Source organism: Papaver somniferum, chromosome 8 (genome assembly GCF_003573695.1).
Source record: "Papaver somniferum cultivar HN1 chromosome 8, ASM357369v1, whole genome shotgun sequence".
Lineage (NCBI taxonomy): Eukaryota > Viridiplantae > Streptophyta > Magnoliopsida > Ranunculales > Papaveraceae > Papaver > Papaver somniferum.
The window spans coordinates 70,421,133-70,437,279 of record NC_039365.1 but is presented as its reverse complement, the minus strand read 5'-3'; the positions used below and the strand labels follow the sequence as shown (position 1 = coordinate 70,437,279).

At 36.0% G+C, this 16,147-nt stretch overlaps 2 protein-coding genes across 2 annotated transcripts; one reads left to right on the top strand and one right to left on the bottom strand.

The window, feature by feature from the left end:
• The first annotated feature begins 2,497 nt into the window (after positions 1-2,497).
• Positions 2,498-5,622, top strand: LOC113301499. Its single transcript, XM_026550266.1, has 5 exons — positions 2,498-2,899; positions 3,320-3,525; positions 3,617-3,715; positions 4,296-4,369; positions 5,164-5,622. Exons 1-5 carry the CDS (start codon positions 2,611-2,613, stop codon positions 5,393-5,395), a joined length of 900 nt encoding a protein of 299 aa, XP_026406051.1. The 5' UTR covers positions 2,498-2,610; the 3' UTR covers positions 5,396-5,622.
• LOC113301498 (pentatricopeptide repeat-containing protein At2g13600-like) lies at positions 5,240-8,476 on the bottom strand. Its single transcript, XM_026550265.1, has one exon. It carries the CDS (start codon positions 8,080-8,082, stop codon positions 5,512-5,514), a length of 2,571 nt encoding a protein of 856 aa, XP_026406050.1. The 5' UTR covers positions 8,083-8,476; the 3' UTR covers positions 5,240-5,511.
• Positions 8,477-16,147: the final 7,671 nt, after the last annotated feature.

Here is a 16,147-nt window from a genome sequence, read left to right as displayed (position 1 = left end):
TTTATGGTTATGTCAAAGTCTGTATGAGTCAATTTCTAATATTTCATCGTCGAAGTCAATATGAATTCAATAATCCAAATACTATACTGATTTACATTTCACTGGATGGACTCATTAGTTTCTCTAAGATATATTTCCTTCTAAATATATTAGAGACTATAAAAGATGCAATCAATTACATTCCCATTATTGTGAGTTTCCATATGATATCCACTTGCAAGGGTCTCTTTGGAATTTAACAAGGTGATTAGCTCTCGGTACATATAGAGCTTTTGTGATTTTTAATCTTTGCTCCATCTTGGAAACAAAATTTGAGCATTGCTTCGCTCGATGATCCAATCATTGTAGTCACATTATAAGGAAATAGATCAACAACTAATTTAAATTCCTTAAGAGTTTCGTGTAATAAGTGGTGTGACCTTATTACGTAACAAAAGAAAATCTATCTCATTTACTTTAGAGTGTTACCGTTCATGAAGATGATATACTTTTCATCATAATGTACGAATGATCCTTATAATTCATGTACTTTTGAGTATTTCTCACGTTCTTTAGAGTATTTCAATCTCATGAAAATGATATACTTTTCATTCCATAAGTGCAGACAATGAATTTAATTCTTCGCAAAAAAAAATTCTTTATTTTAGCTAATGAAATGTCAGTCAAATATCATGTAGACAATAGTTTAGGATCAAACCGTGCAAAATATATAATCTAACCATACGAATTCAATTGAGTAAAGATAGACAATAAGAAAAGTTGGAAAAGATCTTGTTGCCATTAATGTTGACGTCTAGCTATGATATGACCTTCTCCAAGAATATAGTGAGTTCGTTTTCCTTTAAACTCCATATATCTCTTATAGTTGACTACTAATATATGATACTTGCATTATAACGCTTGTACCATTCTCAGTAAAATGCTTATACCAAGATTTTCAACTCTCATTGATATGAGTCAGAATTACATCTCTGTCCCATTATAGGTAGATACATTTACTTTGTATCATTACCATTGGAGCCAGAATTACATCTCTGACTCATGGAAACTTTTGTGAGTTTCTTTTCACAAAAAGTGAGGTGTGCTTTTAATTACAACATATCATTGTCGAAGTTATTGACTCATTATAGTCTAACAAGTGGATTACATTCCACTGAACATTCAAGTTTGGGAAAAAAGTGAATGTTTCGATAAACTTCCTTCAAATCATTACATCGTCTGAAGTCAATATGTCGCCTTAGAAATGTTGAAGGCATTACTTCCTCTTTGAACGATGTATCTTCATAAGTTGAAGACTTTTAAGACGAAAGTATTTTACTTGTTCACACATACTTCCACATCTCAGACTCTTTAATGGTGCTCAAGTACGTCTGAGTCAAAAAAGTCAAATTAGAGTTGAATTGGTTTAGTCAAAATCTGGTCAACTATTTGGTCAAGACCCGGTTCATTGGGTTGAAAAGGTCATGGTTAATGAATATAAACATATATGGTCCATTATATAGAAGCATTCAGGCCCATTGATATTAAGTTTGAAACTATTAACATATGCGCCCAAAACATATCGTTAACCCTAAAAATTGAAAAATTCTTCTTTCAACTGTTCTGATCGACAGACTAATGCATCATAGTCCAATCATGATGAAAGTTTTACGGTTGATTCATCACAATGTTGCGCCAAACATAATAAAAATTCAAGGAAATCCAACAGCCAGATAAAAATATATTCATGATGCCGTATGACTGTTTCATTAACGTTTCTGTGAACACAGCTGGAAATACCACGTACTTTGGAGTATTTACCATGGTTGGATCTTTATGAAATTTTTACAGTGGTTCAAGGATAACAACATGTAACACATAACAAAATTACAGCATAATCTAACGGTTATAATTCTTAAAAATTAGGTGTTTGACGCTGTTATAAATTAGGGTTTTCCTGAACGTACCCAGATTCATTAAAATCTTGTTTTGGAGATTGCATCATATTCCGATTAGATTGAAATTTACCAGAGTAAATCCTACCTAACTAGGTTGAACATATTAAAATTTCAGGAAAATTTAACGGTGAAATCTCTATGTTTGATAATCATATATTCGTGGAACCTTAATATATACTACGAAAACGAAATTTCTTTGTTAAAAAGAAATACCTAGTAACGCATCCATAATAAAAATTAATGTTGATGAGAACCACGCTAATATTTTCGTGAAGGAATCCATGATTGGTATTGAACTTAGAAAAAAAAAATTGCACTAGCTGGTAGAGTCGTGCTTGATAACTTGTTGTAATAGAATAATATGGGAAAAAAGAAGAGACAAAGAAGAGAAGGATATTTATTCATTAGCCTATTACGTATGTAAAATATCCTTTATATACATGTAAAAAGAAACCCTTAGGCTTCTAGTTAGGCCACATACCCAGGGACCGTGGGCCCTACAGCATTTATCCAATTGTTAAAAAAAAAAAACATCCCTTGTCCCAATACCCTACCTTGGGAACACCCAATGCGTTCCTTGCAGTGATCTGGTCCTATTTCGTATGTATGTTGAGCTGTAGAAGAACTCACGGAGAGAGATTCTGAGAAGTACGGGAGAACAGAAGAAACAAAGATGAATCTGAAGAAACCATCATGGGGAGAAGGATTGAGTTCATCAGAGAATGATACATCATCTTCGTCAACAGCAGTTGTGGAAGAACTTGTATCTTCACTAAACAAACAGAGAATGTATAGAGAAGTAACCTTGGCTCTAAAAACTGGTTTAAGAGATGCAAGTGCTGAATTCTCATTCCTTCGTGTTCGTGGTCTTCGTAATATTCTTAAATTTCTTCGATCTGTTGCTGAATCTGATTCTTCTATTACTCTCTTTTCTCACAGTCAATCCCTTCTTGAATTACAAGGTCACACTTCTCTCTCGCGTTTACTGTGATCTAGGTTTATTTTATTTATGCTCCGACTGATGTAGAAATGTAGGTCTTTTTTATTGCCAATTATTGTCTCATACGCTTAACATGAGACTTTTGACTAATCGGATATACCAATTTAGGGTATGGTAATTTGGTTTGGTTACCTAATTTGTTTTTTCTCAATTAGAGATTTCCATTAGAATTTGCGGACCTGTAAAGGAGTTCCATTTTGATTGATTCTACTCTTCAGTCTATCTGATATTGCTGAAATTGTAGTTTTCTTGAATTTTTAAGAGAGTTAGGGTATGTTTAGCTTGTCTTGATCATTGCACGTTTAATATATGAGGTCTTTGTTTAAATTTGATTAGTGTACAGGAAAGAACTGATATACAGACTATATATGTGTTGTAACAGTGGTCCCGGTGCTCTTTCAGAACTCATTTAGGCAACCAAAAGATGAACCAATACCAAACCTAGATCACATATTCTCTGTGGAGCCTATGAGGATAACTAGTCCCTCCACGGACACAGAAATTGCGCTTGCCCTAAGAGTTTTAGAAGGATGTTGTCTGCTCCATCGTGGAAGCACGGCTTTAGCCCATCAATTCAATGCGATCAAGGTGAGGGCAATGTTCTCCACATGTATCATCTGAATCTGGAACATAATTATCCTTGTTTGGTGATTGTTTTTTTCTTTTTCCGTAAATGCAGGTACTGATGAGTATACTATCCACTAGAGGAGTTCTTGAACGAGGGGCATGCTTAGATGCATTTATCGCAATAATGTTAGATTCATCTGCTAATCAGATGGTACGCATGTTCCATACTTTCCTTTTAATTGTTTTTATCAGTGCATCCTTCATCTTTAGTTGTTATAAGCTTTTTTTGTTTGTTTGAAATTATGGGAAGTATGCCTTTCGGGATTTCTTTTCATTGAAAGTTGATTATTTAGACCTGAAATTAGGTACTGAATCGGTTATAAGTTATTTGGAGTTCTATGCATCAGTTTGGATTGCAATACAATCTCTGATCAAATAATCTTTTATCAACTCACTAAAGCAAAATCAAATACTAATAAGAACATTTGAACTTGATTGTATGCTTTTGAGGGTGGTCCATGAGATGCCAATGGCAACCTTCGTTATTAGCAAAAGGTAGTTAACTAATGTGGAATTTATGTTGCTGGAGAAAATATTGCTATTGGATTTTCGTGATCAGCACCAAAAGGCGAAAAACTTAGGGATAAGGCTGTGAGCCTGTGATGATCTCCATCTGTGAGAAATTCTGAGATATTTTGACTGTGGAGAAAGGGCTCCTATCCTGTGTTTATTGTTAACATGACACTGATTGATGCATAAAACCTGTTCTCTGTAATGTATCATCTTCGCAGGATTTTGAAGCATGTCGTGGTATTGAGAAAGTGACAAAGCTTATTAAAGACAAACAAGCTGATGAAAATATAAGGTTAGCTGTTACTCTTGTGCTTTTCTTTTTATTATGATCATCATTCTAGAGTCATTTACTTTCTTGTGGTGCATGGCCATTGCTGTTTGAGTTTATTCACTTATTTGAATTTATTTCCCACCTCCACCCACAATCCATGTGGCAGATCCTTATTGGTCACCAACTTAAACATCAGGTCCCACTAGCTAAACTAGTTCAGGATAAGGGTTAAATATTCCCTCATCAGGGTTTCAGATGGCTGCACAGCCAATAAAACGTTGCAGTTTAGAGGAGAAATCGGTGTACAGGAAGTGGAGTTGGAGCTTAAGCAGTTATGCTAGTATGAACTGACTGGATTTCGTTTCACTTATTTAGGTGGTTTACTTGTGTACACCACAATTTCTGTCACTTGATTATCAAGTATTGCCCCTTCTCTATTATCAAGTATTGCCTGATTTATGAAAATATGACAGTTCGAAAAAATTCACACTCCACCTCGTTCATAATAATGATGTTTGCATAATCATATACAGCGTCTGTCTGAAACCAAAAATACACTGTCAGGAGTAAGACTCCGAATAAGATCCTGTTATTGGATGAAACTGATTATCTCTTAGGTGTTGTACTTCAATTGGTAGCACCAATTCTTAAAGATGCAAATGGTATAGCTCTGCATAGTCGTCTGAGTTTGTACCTTTCTTCCAAAGAATGGCATCTCTTGAGTTGAGTGCTACAAAATGCAGCAGTTAGAAATAGCTATGTTCTTTTGGCTACTATTAAACAATGTGATTATAAAGAAACTCTTTATGGTCCAGGCTAAGATGTGGAGAGTTCTTGCTACTACTCATCGGGCATTTAAACAGTAGGGAAAGGCCTCCAAAGGTGCGTGTACATGATGAAATAAGGCGACTTCTGGGTGAAAGATCTGCATCATTGGTATGGGCAGCAAGTCAATTTGGGTCAACCCTTGATCCAGAGCAACGGCAAACAGCTCTACATATCCAAGCTCGCCGGGTCATTGAATCCTTGGAGTTGGAGGTTTACTAAATCTACCAGTGACAGACGTCTTTATATCCCTCTTCAATTGCTATCTCCAACATTCAAATTTAGAGATTGGAGATTACAAAAAGTGTGTACACAACTTGTATGTAATCTGAATGCTATTATGTCATGTAACCTTTTTTCATTTGAATGCTCAAAGTTTCGAGGGTGCTGTAGATTTCCTCAGCCCGTTTGTGAGATCTATCATTGGCAAGAAACACATGCTTCTGGTCTTTATCCTCAATCCAACTGCATCCAGGGCTCTTGTGCATTTTTCTGTCCTTCATAATCTTCCTTATTCTAGCAAGATCGTCCCACTTCCCGGCAGAGGCATACAAGTTTGCAAGCATAATATAATTTCCAGAATTATTTGGTTCTAACTCTATGAGTTTGTGAGCAGAGATTTCTCCCAGTCCAACATTTCTATGAATGAGGCAACCACCTAGTAGAGAACCCCATGTGACGGAATCTGGCTCTGCCTTCATTTTCTTAACAATACTGTAAGCTTCAGAAAGTCTTCCTGCACGACCAAGGAGACCAACCATACAGGTATAGTGTTTTTCTGTTGGTTTTATATGATAATCTCTCATCAAATCAAAGTACTTGCAACCTAGGTCAACAGATCCAGCATGAACACATGAAGCTAGAGCGGAAAGGAAGGTTACTGAATCTGGTTTGATCCCTTCTGCGAGCATTTTCCGGAAGAAAACAATTCCTTCTTCTCCCTGTCCGTGCAATGCATATCCAGCAAGCAACGCATTACGCGAAACCATATTATGTTTTGATATTCTGTTGAAGGCAAGCTCAGCGATTCTAATGTATCCACATTTTGCATACAAATCTACCAACGATGCACCAATATGGACATCTGTATCATGCCCCCATTTGATTGAATACCCATGAATCTGCTTTCCCTGCTCAATTGTACCCAGCCTTGTGCAGACAGGTAAGACTATACCTAATGTATATTTATCAAGCTTCAAATTGGAATTTTGAATTTCGCAGCAAGTTTGCAGAACTAATTCATTTTCCCCATTTTCCATGTAACCTGCCAGAATTCCATTCCACGTGTAAATATTGGGTTCTAAACCTTCAGTTTTCATCTTCAGAATGAGCTCGTCAACTTTTTCTTTTCGACTAAGACGTGAACAGCCAGATATCAAGGCATTCCACGTGGTCACATCCCTTTCATTTACTTCATCAAAAACCAACTTTGCTGCTGCTATATCTTTGCACTTACAATACATCTCAACCAGTGCACCACCAACAAAAGGATTAGCATGCAGTCCTCTACGAATTGCATATGAGTGTATCTCCTGACCTTGTCTTAGGGCAGGTAAGTCTGCGCAAGCAGTTAGGGCACTTCCTAATGTAAAAGAATCAGCTTGAATCCCTTCTTCGAGTTGCAAATCTGCGAATAATTCCAGAGCATCATTCAAACATCCATTGTCTACATACCCTGAAATCATCGAGTTCCATGAAATTATATCTTTCTTGATTCCAGCAACCTCCATTTGACCAAAAAGCTTCTTTGCCTTGCTGATCTCACCGTTCGCAAAGTACCCAACAATCATAGTGTTAAAAGAAACCCGATTTCTCACTGAAAACTTAGAAAAAATCTTCTCCGCACTTCTCATATCACAACATCGGCGATACACATCGACCAATCCATTAACGACAAACGGGTTTAGTATAAATCCATGCCTAATAGTATATCCATGAATTTCTTTTCCAAGGTTAAGGATTTGTAATCTGGCAGAAGCAGGAAGAACACTTACTAGGGTTTGAGCATTTGGCTTCAACCCTTCCTCCTGCATTCTGTAAAGCAACTCAAGAGCATCATTATCATACCCATTTTGGGCAAATCCACCGATCACTGCACTCCAAGAAACAATGTTAGGATACAAATTCCCCAATGATCCCATGTTTTCTAAAACCTCTAACGCCTCAAACACCAGCCCGTTAGCAACATAACCTGTTATAACGGAATTCCAAGAAACACAATCCCTCTCAGGCATTTTAAGCAATAATTTCTTAGCATCACCCAAACTCCCGCATTTTCCATACATGTCAATCAAGGAATTCCCGACATAAATATTTGAAAAAATCTGATTTTTAATAACTAATCCATGTAGCTGTTTTCCTAATCCTAGTTCACTTAAACCACTACAAGCTTTTAAAACAACAGGAAACACAAAAAATTCCAACTGAATCTCTTCAAACTGTAAATCTTGAAACAATGCAATAGCCTCTTCATAATACCCATGATCAGTGTATGCAGTAATTATTCCAGACCAAGAATATACATTTCTTTGAGACATTTTGTCGAATAGTAAGGTTGAATTCCCAATATTTCCACACTTGCCGTACATTTGCAATAACTTGGTCTCTAAAAATTCATTTCCTGAAAACCCAGTTTTGAAAATGTGAGCATGGACTTGTTTACCCAAATTAATGTTTTTACAGGATTCGAGAATTGAAGCATACTTGAATGAATCAACCGGTTCATCAACTAGAGAGAGGAAGGGTTTGCTAATTGAGAAATGAGTACTACTCTTGGAGAGGTTAGAGTGATTAGGATTTTGAAAAGGGAGAGTTTTCAGTTTATGACGTGAGACTGGATCTTGATGACATTTTAATGGTGATGGATGAAATAACGAGGGTCTCATATCTAAGACCAGGAGAGCAGCCATTTCTTAAGCTGTGTGAAACGTTGCGAGTTACAAACAAAAAAACAAAAGAAAAAAAAAATGAACGTTGAAGAGTTCAGACCAAACTGAAAATGAAAACATAAACCAACATAAGAGTTTCAGACTTCAGAATCTTCAGATCACCGGGTTGCTTCACGTATCACTTGATAATTGAACGATTAGCTACTCATGAGTGCCACCGTACTAACTAGATGTGCTCTGAAAACGCTATAAGATCGCCAGGCTGTTCCTTCCAACCACCGTTTCTGGATATTAACTTCAAAGGTTACCTTATTTTTTCAGTTCAGTATTCCTAACAAGAAACGTCACCAAATAGTTCTAACTTTACATAATGGTGTTTGTTGGAAGGAGAGAGCAAAAATGTAGTCAACGCATTAGGTAGGATCAACTCAATATAATTTTCTAACTCAGTCTAAAATATCCTAAATAGCCATACATCACACATGTTCAGGACCAAATTTCAGTCTCTCCTTTAACGTTTTCATCTGTTTCATGAACCCCAAAAATTTCAATTTTGAAACTGAGAAAACAAAAGCTTCTTCCCGACTTCTTAAATCATCTGTCCCTCATTTGTAATCTGGTGTACAGTACTAATGAGTGGAAAAGGATTTTGTACTGTCCAACAATAATTCCAACAAGTACTGAGAACTTTATCATCACTAGACTTCTATGAATAAATTATTTTAATAGATACCAAGACTATGGGCTAGATTGAGCTGCTAGATTGGTGGTTAAGTGTTGCAATTCAAAAAAAAAGTGTGGTCTAAAAATTAACACTAATTCTCTCTTCTAGTATGTGCTGGCAGTTCAACTAGCAGCGAGATTGAAGCGTTGAATGGTTCAGCGCTCAAAAAATGACCTTTAAGCTGAACGGTTCAACGCTCACAAAAATCACACGGATCACAAAAATCACAAAATTTGATCTGACGACTGAAATTGATTGCGCTGAACCAAACAGCGTTGGACAGTTGTCCCTGATGACGTGAACTGCTAATCTAGCTGCTAGATTAGCAATACCATATAACTTAGGAGGTTTCCCTAACTGATGTGAACTACTAATCTAGTTGGTAGATTAGAAGACCATAAGACTTAGCCCAAAGAGAATCGCTGACATCAACAATAGCCACCTTATGTTAAAAAATGAGGAAGTTAAACTTAAAAACACTTTTCTTTTTGATCCGTCTAAATTTAAAAACACTTAATACATCCTCAATGCCTCACCTTATAGCCACTAGTTAGCAATTCGGAGTTCGGCAAACGTATAATTATTATACGGATTCATACGTCTTAAATTCGGTCAACGGTTCGTGATTCGTCAATAAATCGGAACGACATATGTACGTGTAAAATTCATTTTAAAATTTTGAGTTCAGCACATAAGATTCGGCTTGTATATATAATAAACTAGTAGATATTTATAATGGAAATGTAATGTTTTCTTTAGGAAGTGAAATAATTTTCTGGTTTTATTGTGTTATATATAATATACTAGAACTTGATCCGTGTCGTAACGGCACGGTTTCAAAAATAAATAATAAAATTTGTGTTAATTTTGACCCGTGTCATTCCTTTATTGTTACTATATAAAATGATAATTGTTCTCCTTACCACTACTGACTTCATGCATGCACCACCGCTTAAAAACACCAACCTGACCATGTCTATTGATGCAATCATTAACAAAATTATTATCTATTTAACGACAATGTGTATTTATTAAGATAATTAATAAGACATTTATCATGAGGGATTAATAAAACACTTATTATGAAAAATTAGTGAGATGATAATAAGTACGACTCAATAATAAGTTGTCTTTTTGTGTATTGATTCTAACTCGTACCGTTCTTTTGTAGTTATTATATAATGTGACACTCTACTGTTTTTTTAATTGTCATGTATTTTAACCGAGTGTAATTTATTATTAAAACGATCAACCACATCTTATCTGCTTTATAATGTTAATCGATTTGTGGCTACTCATAATTAACAGAAAATATTACTACTCATCATCGCCCACCACCACCAAAAAATCACCTGATACCGTTTCTTTCCCCCACCATCACCGCTGCCACCCCGTCGATGGGCGTGCTTTTAATTATTAATCACAAATGCCATGTATAAATTTTATATTGAACAAACTTAAGTCGTCAATTAATTTATTCCATTTCTTTTTGTTATATTCAGTTTTTTATATCAATTTTATGTTAACACTAAAAACTATGGTTTATTCGACCGGGTACCATAGATCGAAGGGATATCATGAACATATTATTTTATATGATCCGGTGTAATCCTCGATATATTTGGTTTTTGTCTTAACCAGACATGCTTAAAACAACCAATTACATCTTTCACAATACAATATTGCCCGTTTTGTAAAGACAAAAAACTATTATTTCCTACTACATTTACCAACATGCACCCGCCATAAGAACCAGCCACCGCCATTATATCTTCCACCACCAGTAATGTTATTTCCTCCGCCACTCACAGACACCCGCCACTGTTTTTACGACCCACTACTTCTTCCACGGCCACCATTAATATTTATTAATATAAGTTTTGATAAAAATATTATTTATTAATAAAAAGTATGTATTGTATTATTTTCATAATAAATTTATATTATTATATTTATTAAAAAAATAAAATTAAGGAGACATTTATAATTAAAAATTAATTAATTATTCATTATGAACAATTAATGAAACACTAATTAATAAACATTTATAACGGTAAAATTGAAAACATAACGGCCATAGATTTATCTTTTTCCTAGACAAATCTCAACCCGTGCCGTAACGGCACGTGCAAGGATATGTGTTTCAAATGTATCCATCGATTCATACATGTTGTAATTGTCTGAGAAGAATCGAACTGATCGATCCAGGTCTAACTGTTTTGAGGAGTTGGTTAATAAACATGTCCTTATCCTCAAATCTTTTAATATTGTGTATGTAAGTCATACAACCCTTTCGGACAAACATAGTTAATCGTTAGAGCAAATCCAATGGTAGTAGAACATTACTTCGTTCACTACTTCAAAAAATATCATCAAACGTCATTCATCAAACTTGTAACAAAACTAAAAACACCTAAAATTACTTTAAAATCAATTAGATTAATGGGGTAATTTGCGATACCTCCCCTGGCGAAGATCATAATTTGTGTTACCTCCCCTACAGAACAAATATTAGTGAAACCTCCTCTCGTCACTTTTTCCATCCAAACCCAGTTAGCTGAGTCAGCTGCTTCGTACAGCTGGACAATTTCTTACACGTGGATTTTATACTTTCCCATAATACCCTCATGTATGATCATCCAACGGCTAGACACGTGTTATGGTCGGATTTTCTGAGATTCGACCGTTCAACGGTCGAATTTGTGAGGTCACCTTCAACAGTCACCTGCAACCGTCATCTTCACCATCCAGTTCTATATAAAGCATATATGAAGAGAAAATATTTTGCACCTCTCCTTAAATCCATTATCACAGACCTGCTCTTTTCAAACAAAACCAATCACACCATCTGAAGTGCTGCCAGAACTATGGGTGATTCATCTTCAAACTCCACCGATGTAAGTAAAACCACCATTAGAGGAGGTAACACTAATTTTTATATTTACAGTTAGGAGGTAAAACTAAAGAATTTTTCATATTTTTGCAGTGTCTTGAACATCTGTGTAGCTGTCAAATTTGCAGGGGAACTACCCATTTAGCCATGAAATGCCCTTACCTCTATTCCAAATGTAGAAAATGTGATGGCTTGTGTAGAGTTTGGGAAGCAAACACTCAAGCCAACAAAGGAAGGAGATTCTTGAGATGCCAAAACCAACCAAAGTGTAATGAATTTGAGTGGTTGGTTTTCGCATCTCAAGAATCTCCTTCCTTTGTTGGCTTGAGTGTTTGCTTCCCAAACTCTACATACCATTGTTTCCATCAAGTGCCACTGCAGAAAGCAACACTCCACCATACTTTCCTTTGAGAAAACACCCATCTAGACCTATAAATGGCCTGCATCCATCCTTAAAACCAGTCAAAAAAGCATCAAATGCCAAGCAACAATAACTGAAGTCATGGTCAGTATCAGTGGAAACAACACCTATACTCCTAGGATTCTTTTTCATTATCTGATCCATAACCTCAGGTGCTAACTTGTATCCATATTCATAAGACCCAAACTTCTTTGTTAAAGCTTTACCTTTACCTTTCCAAGCAACCCAGTAACTAAGTACAACACCATACCTTGTCTGCAGTCTACTTTTGATCTTTTTAGGTTGCAATGAGTAATCATCTTCATTAATATCTTGTTCAATGACACTAGCTACCCAACTTGAGTTTGCCATCCTATTGTAGCCAGTACCAGTTCTACTCACACAAATATGCTTAGGAATATACTTAGTGATCTTGATAGTATGCCCATCTGGTTGCCTGTTGTAAACAAAAAAGCCCACAAAGTGTAAAGTTAGATATCATTAAGTTACAAACAAAAAAAGGCCCATACTTAAATATGGTATAACTGGGCTTACCTGTTAGCATAGAGTCTGAATGGACACCTTTTGACTTTGCATCTGCACCTCAATCTGGTTGGATCATCCTTAAACTTCTCAACTTCAATACTGTTGGAAATGCAAAATTTAGTTACAAACAACTTATACTCTGCCATATTGGGCCACATCAACCCTTCCTCAACCTCTTCAGTATCACAAGTCCATTCAGTAACTTCCTCACTCTCAACATCAGCATACATATCATCATATTTCTGGTGATCACTTTTATATTCATTGTACCTTGCAGGTTCTTCTTCTCCTGCTTCCTCATCCACATCAGTATCAGGTTCACCCTCATCATTAAATTCACCTTCAGAACTTGATGAATTTCCACTATGATAATCATCTTCTATTGGAAGTTCATGTATTTAAGGAGTCTTCAGATTGGTGCACTCTGGTAGTACATCAAGCTCTTCTTCAGGCATATCTAACAACTCATCCACAGTATCATGTTCTTCATCTAGTGCAATAATTGATTCCTTCCTCTTGTTCTTCTTTGTTGCAGGTGACTTCTGTGGAGTTTGAGGTTTGGATGCAAGCTTCTTCTTTGTTGCAGGTGACTTCTGTGGAGTTTGAGGTTTGGATGCAAGCTTCTTCTTTGTTGCAGGTGACTTCTGTGGAGTTTGAGGTTTGGATGCAAGCTTCTTCTTTGTTGCAGGTGACTTCTGTGGAGTTTGAGGTTTGGATGCAAGCTTCTTCTTTGTTGCAGGTGACCTATGTGGAGTTGTAGTTTGGGTATGCTGAGTAGTCTGAGTTGGATGCTCTGTTGTCACTGCAGTCTGACTTGGCTGCTGACTTGGATCATCTTCAGACACTTGTGTCATATGCTGACTTGTTTCCTCATCTTCAATCAAACACCCAACAACATATGGATCTGTCTGAGATTGTGTGACTGGCACAATATCTCCATCACCCACACCATAATTCACCTCAACTTCTTCATCCACACCATAATTCACCTCAACTTGTTCACCTGGTGGCACAACTTTTAGGGGTCCCTCATGAGTCATGAACAAATGAACTTCATTAGGAACATCTTAATCTGATTCATTCCAAAACTTCAGCAAACCTTTATCATCCACAACATCACAAAGAAAGCCACTCTCCAAGTACTGAAAATCACAATGGTGGCCATCTATCCCATCAATATACTCATAAACATTGTGCAACAGATCCAACATGTTCAGAGTGTCTCCATCATACTTAGACCAATACACCTCCTTTCCATTCATATAATCAAGGAAACTGAATCCACAAACAGGTTGTTGCCTAGGCCATTCTCCATCATAGTGTAAATAGACATTCTTAGTATCATAAACAACACTTTCACTGCAACATAACCAAAAACCTAAATTAATCACCACAATCAACACCTTTAATAGGCTGTACAATATACAAAAAACCCAAATCACATGAACAAAAAAAAAACAGAGCGTCAAATACAGAAATTATAAAAAATGAAATTAGGGTTACTTTGAAAAACCCAATTCCTATACTATATTACATCAGAGACCCTTTTCTCAACTATCACCAACTCACACACAGGTAATTTCTACAATCGATTAAGCATATAACATCCATCCTAAATCAGAGGATAATGATAAAGACCCAAGAACAGCATGCATAACATCAAACCCATAATCACGTATCGAATCATTAAACGAAAACAGAATGGAAGAACATAAACCCTAGAAAAAAAACTCACAATCTTCGTCTCCGGTTATGATTCATCACGATTAAACCCTAGAAAACATATGAAACAGAAAGAAATAGGAAGCCAGTTCTTCTCTTCGATCAATTTCTTCTTCTCTTCGATCAATTTCTTCTTCGCTCTGCAACTGATAAACTTTTTTCTCTCTCTCTAAAGTGTGTTCCCGCTCTATAAAGGGGTAGTTATACAGACGAAGAGGTACGTGTTCAATTCTAATCGGCTACCCAAACGGTGCCAAATCGAAACCATCCATTGTCTGACATGATGCACAGCCGTTGGATGATCATACATGAGGGTATTATGGGAAAGTATAAAATCCACGTGTAAGAAATTGTCCAGCTGTACGAAGCAGCTGACTCAGCTAACTGGGTTTGGATGGAAAAAGTGACGAGAGGAGGTTTCACTAATATTTGTTTTGTAGGGGAGGTAACTCAAATTATGATCTTCGACAGGGGAGGTATCGCAAATTACCCCTAGATTAATCTTGCAAAATCTGTTAGCATTAGAATTTAATTTTCTTCTTTGATATAAATTGTTGGGTTCCCAATTTGTTCATTCATTTTCCTAAAACTTATAATAATATTTAACTCTTGGTCCATTTCTTTTCTTGTCTCTTTACCTATTATCATGAACTATTTCTCAATCATGCATAATTACACGAAATTGGGGAGAAATGACAAAAACAGAAATCATGACAAAAAATGGGAATAAAGAGATACGTGAGAAACTGAATCGATTACAATTAATTCACGCGTAGCCTTACATAATCCGATGAAGTGGGGGAGAAATAATGACAGAAACCATGACAAAAAAAAGGGAATAAAGAGAGATGTGAGAAACTGAACCGATTACAATTAATTCGCGTATAGCCTTTGTTTGGTCATTTTTTTTATAGGTTTCATTTTTCTTCCTCCTCCCTACACGTAAAATCTTAAAATCACAACATCTTCTTTTTTGGAAAAATCTTGCCTTTAAAAATTGTTTTCATTTTCAAAAATTATAAAAAAAGTAATTTGAAAACTAAAATCAAATTAAAATAAAACAAGGAAAAATTAACCAAGGGTGACCAAATAATTTACCTATCTTAGGACACCTTTTCTCACCCTACTACTACTACTTCTTCCACCACCACATTATAGTCACCAGTTGTATGGGATGTTGTAGGCTCAACGAATTAATAAATATATTTCCCACTAATTAACTGGTAATATAGCGGTAGTAAGAGATCGTTCCCACAGAGATCTGTGTAATTGATAGGTTATTTGATCAGCAAGATAAAGTAAATAACAAAGGGGGTTTTGGTTTATAAAATAAATAAAAAGACAATAAAGAAGAAAAGGATGATTAAGGAACCCTTCGCCGTTACCAAGCGATAGCTGGATTAATATACTTATCTATTGTTCATAAGAACCATTCATCACCAACCGTAGAATAACCGCTAGACCAGTGTTATCCCCAAAACTCCTTCAATCACTGGATACAGAAGTTCGCGACTACCAGATTCTATTCAACGAACCACCAAGTAGTAGATCCCTCAAGGTGTAATCCAATCGAACGCTTTAAGCTTTGTGAATTTAGGTTGATCCCAGTAGTTAAATTCTTAGGTCAAGGTTTACTTGCTGGTGTTGTCTTTACACACGATTGCTCCACAGAATCCCTTTGTAAGGTCTCGCGATTTCTACTTGTGTAGAGAGTTAATCGACGATTACTTATCTCATAACTTCTACTAGCGATAGAACAATCAATAGACTAATCTAGTATGCATCCCAAATCAATATAAGA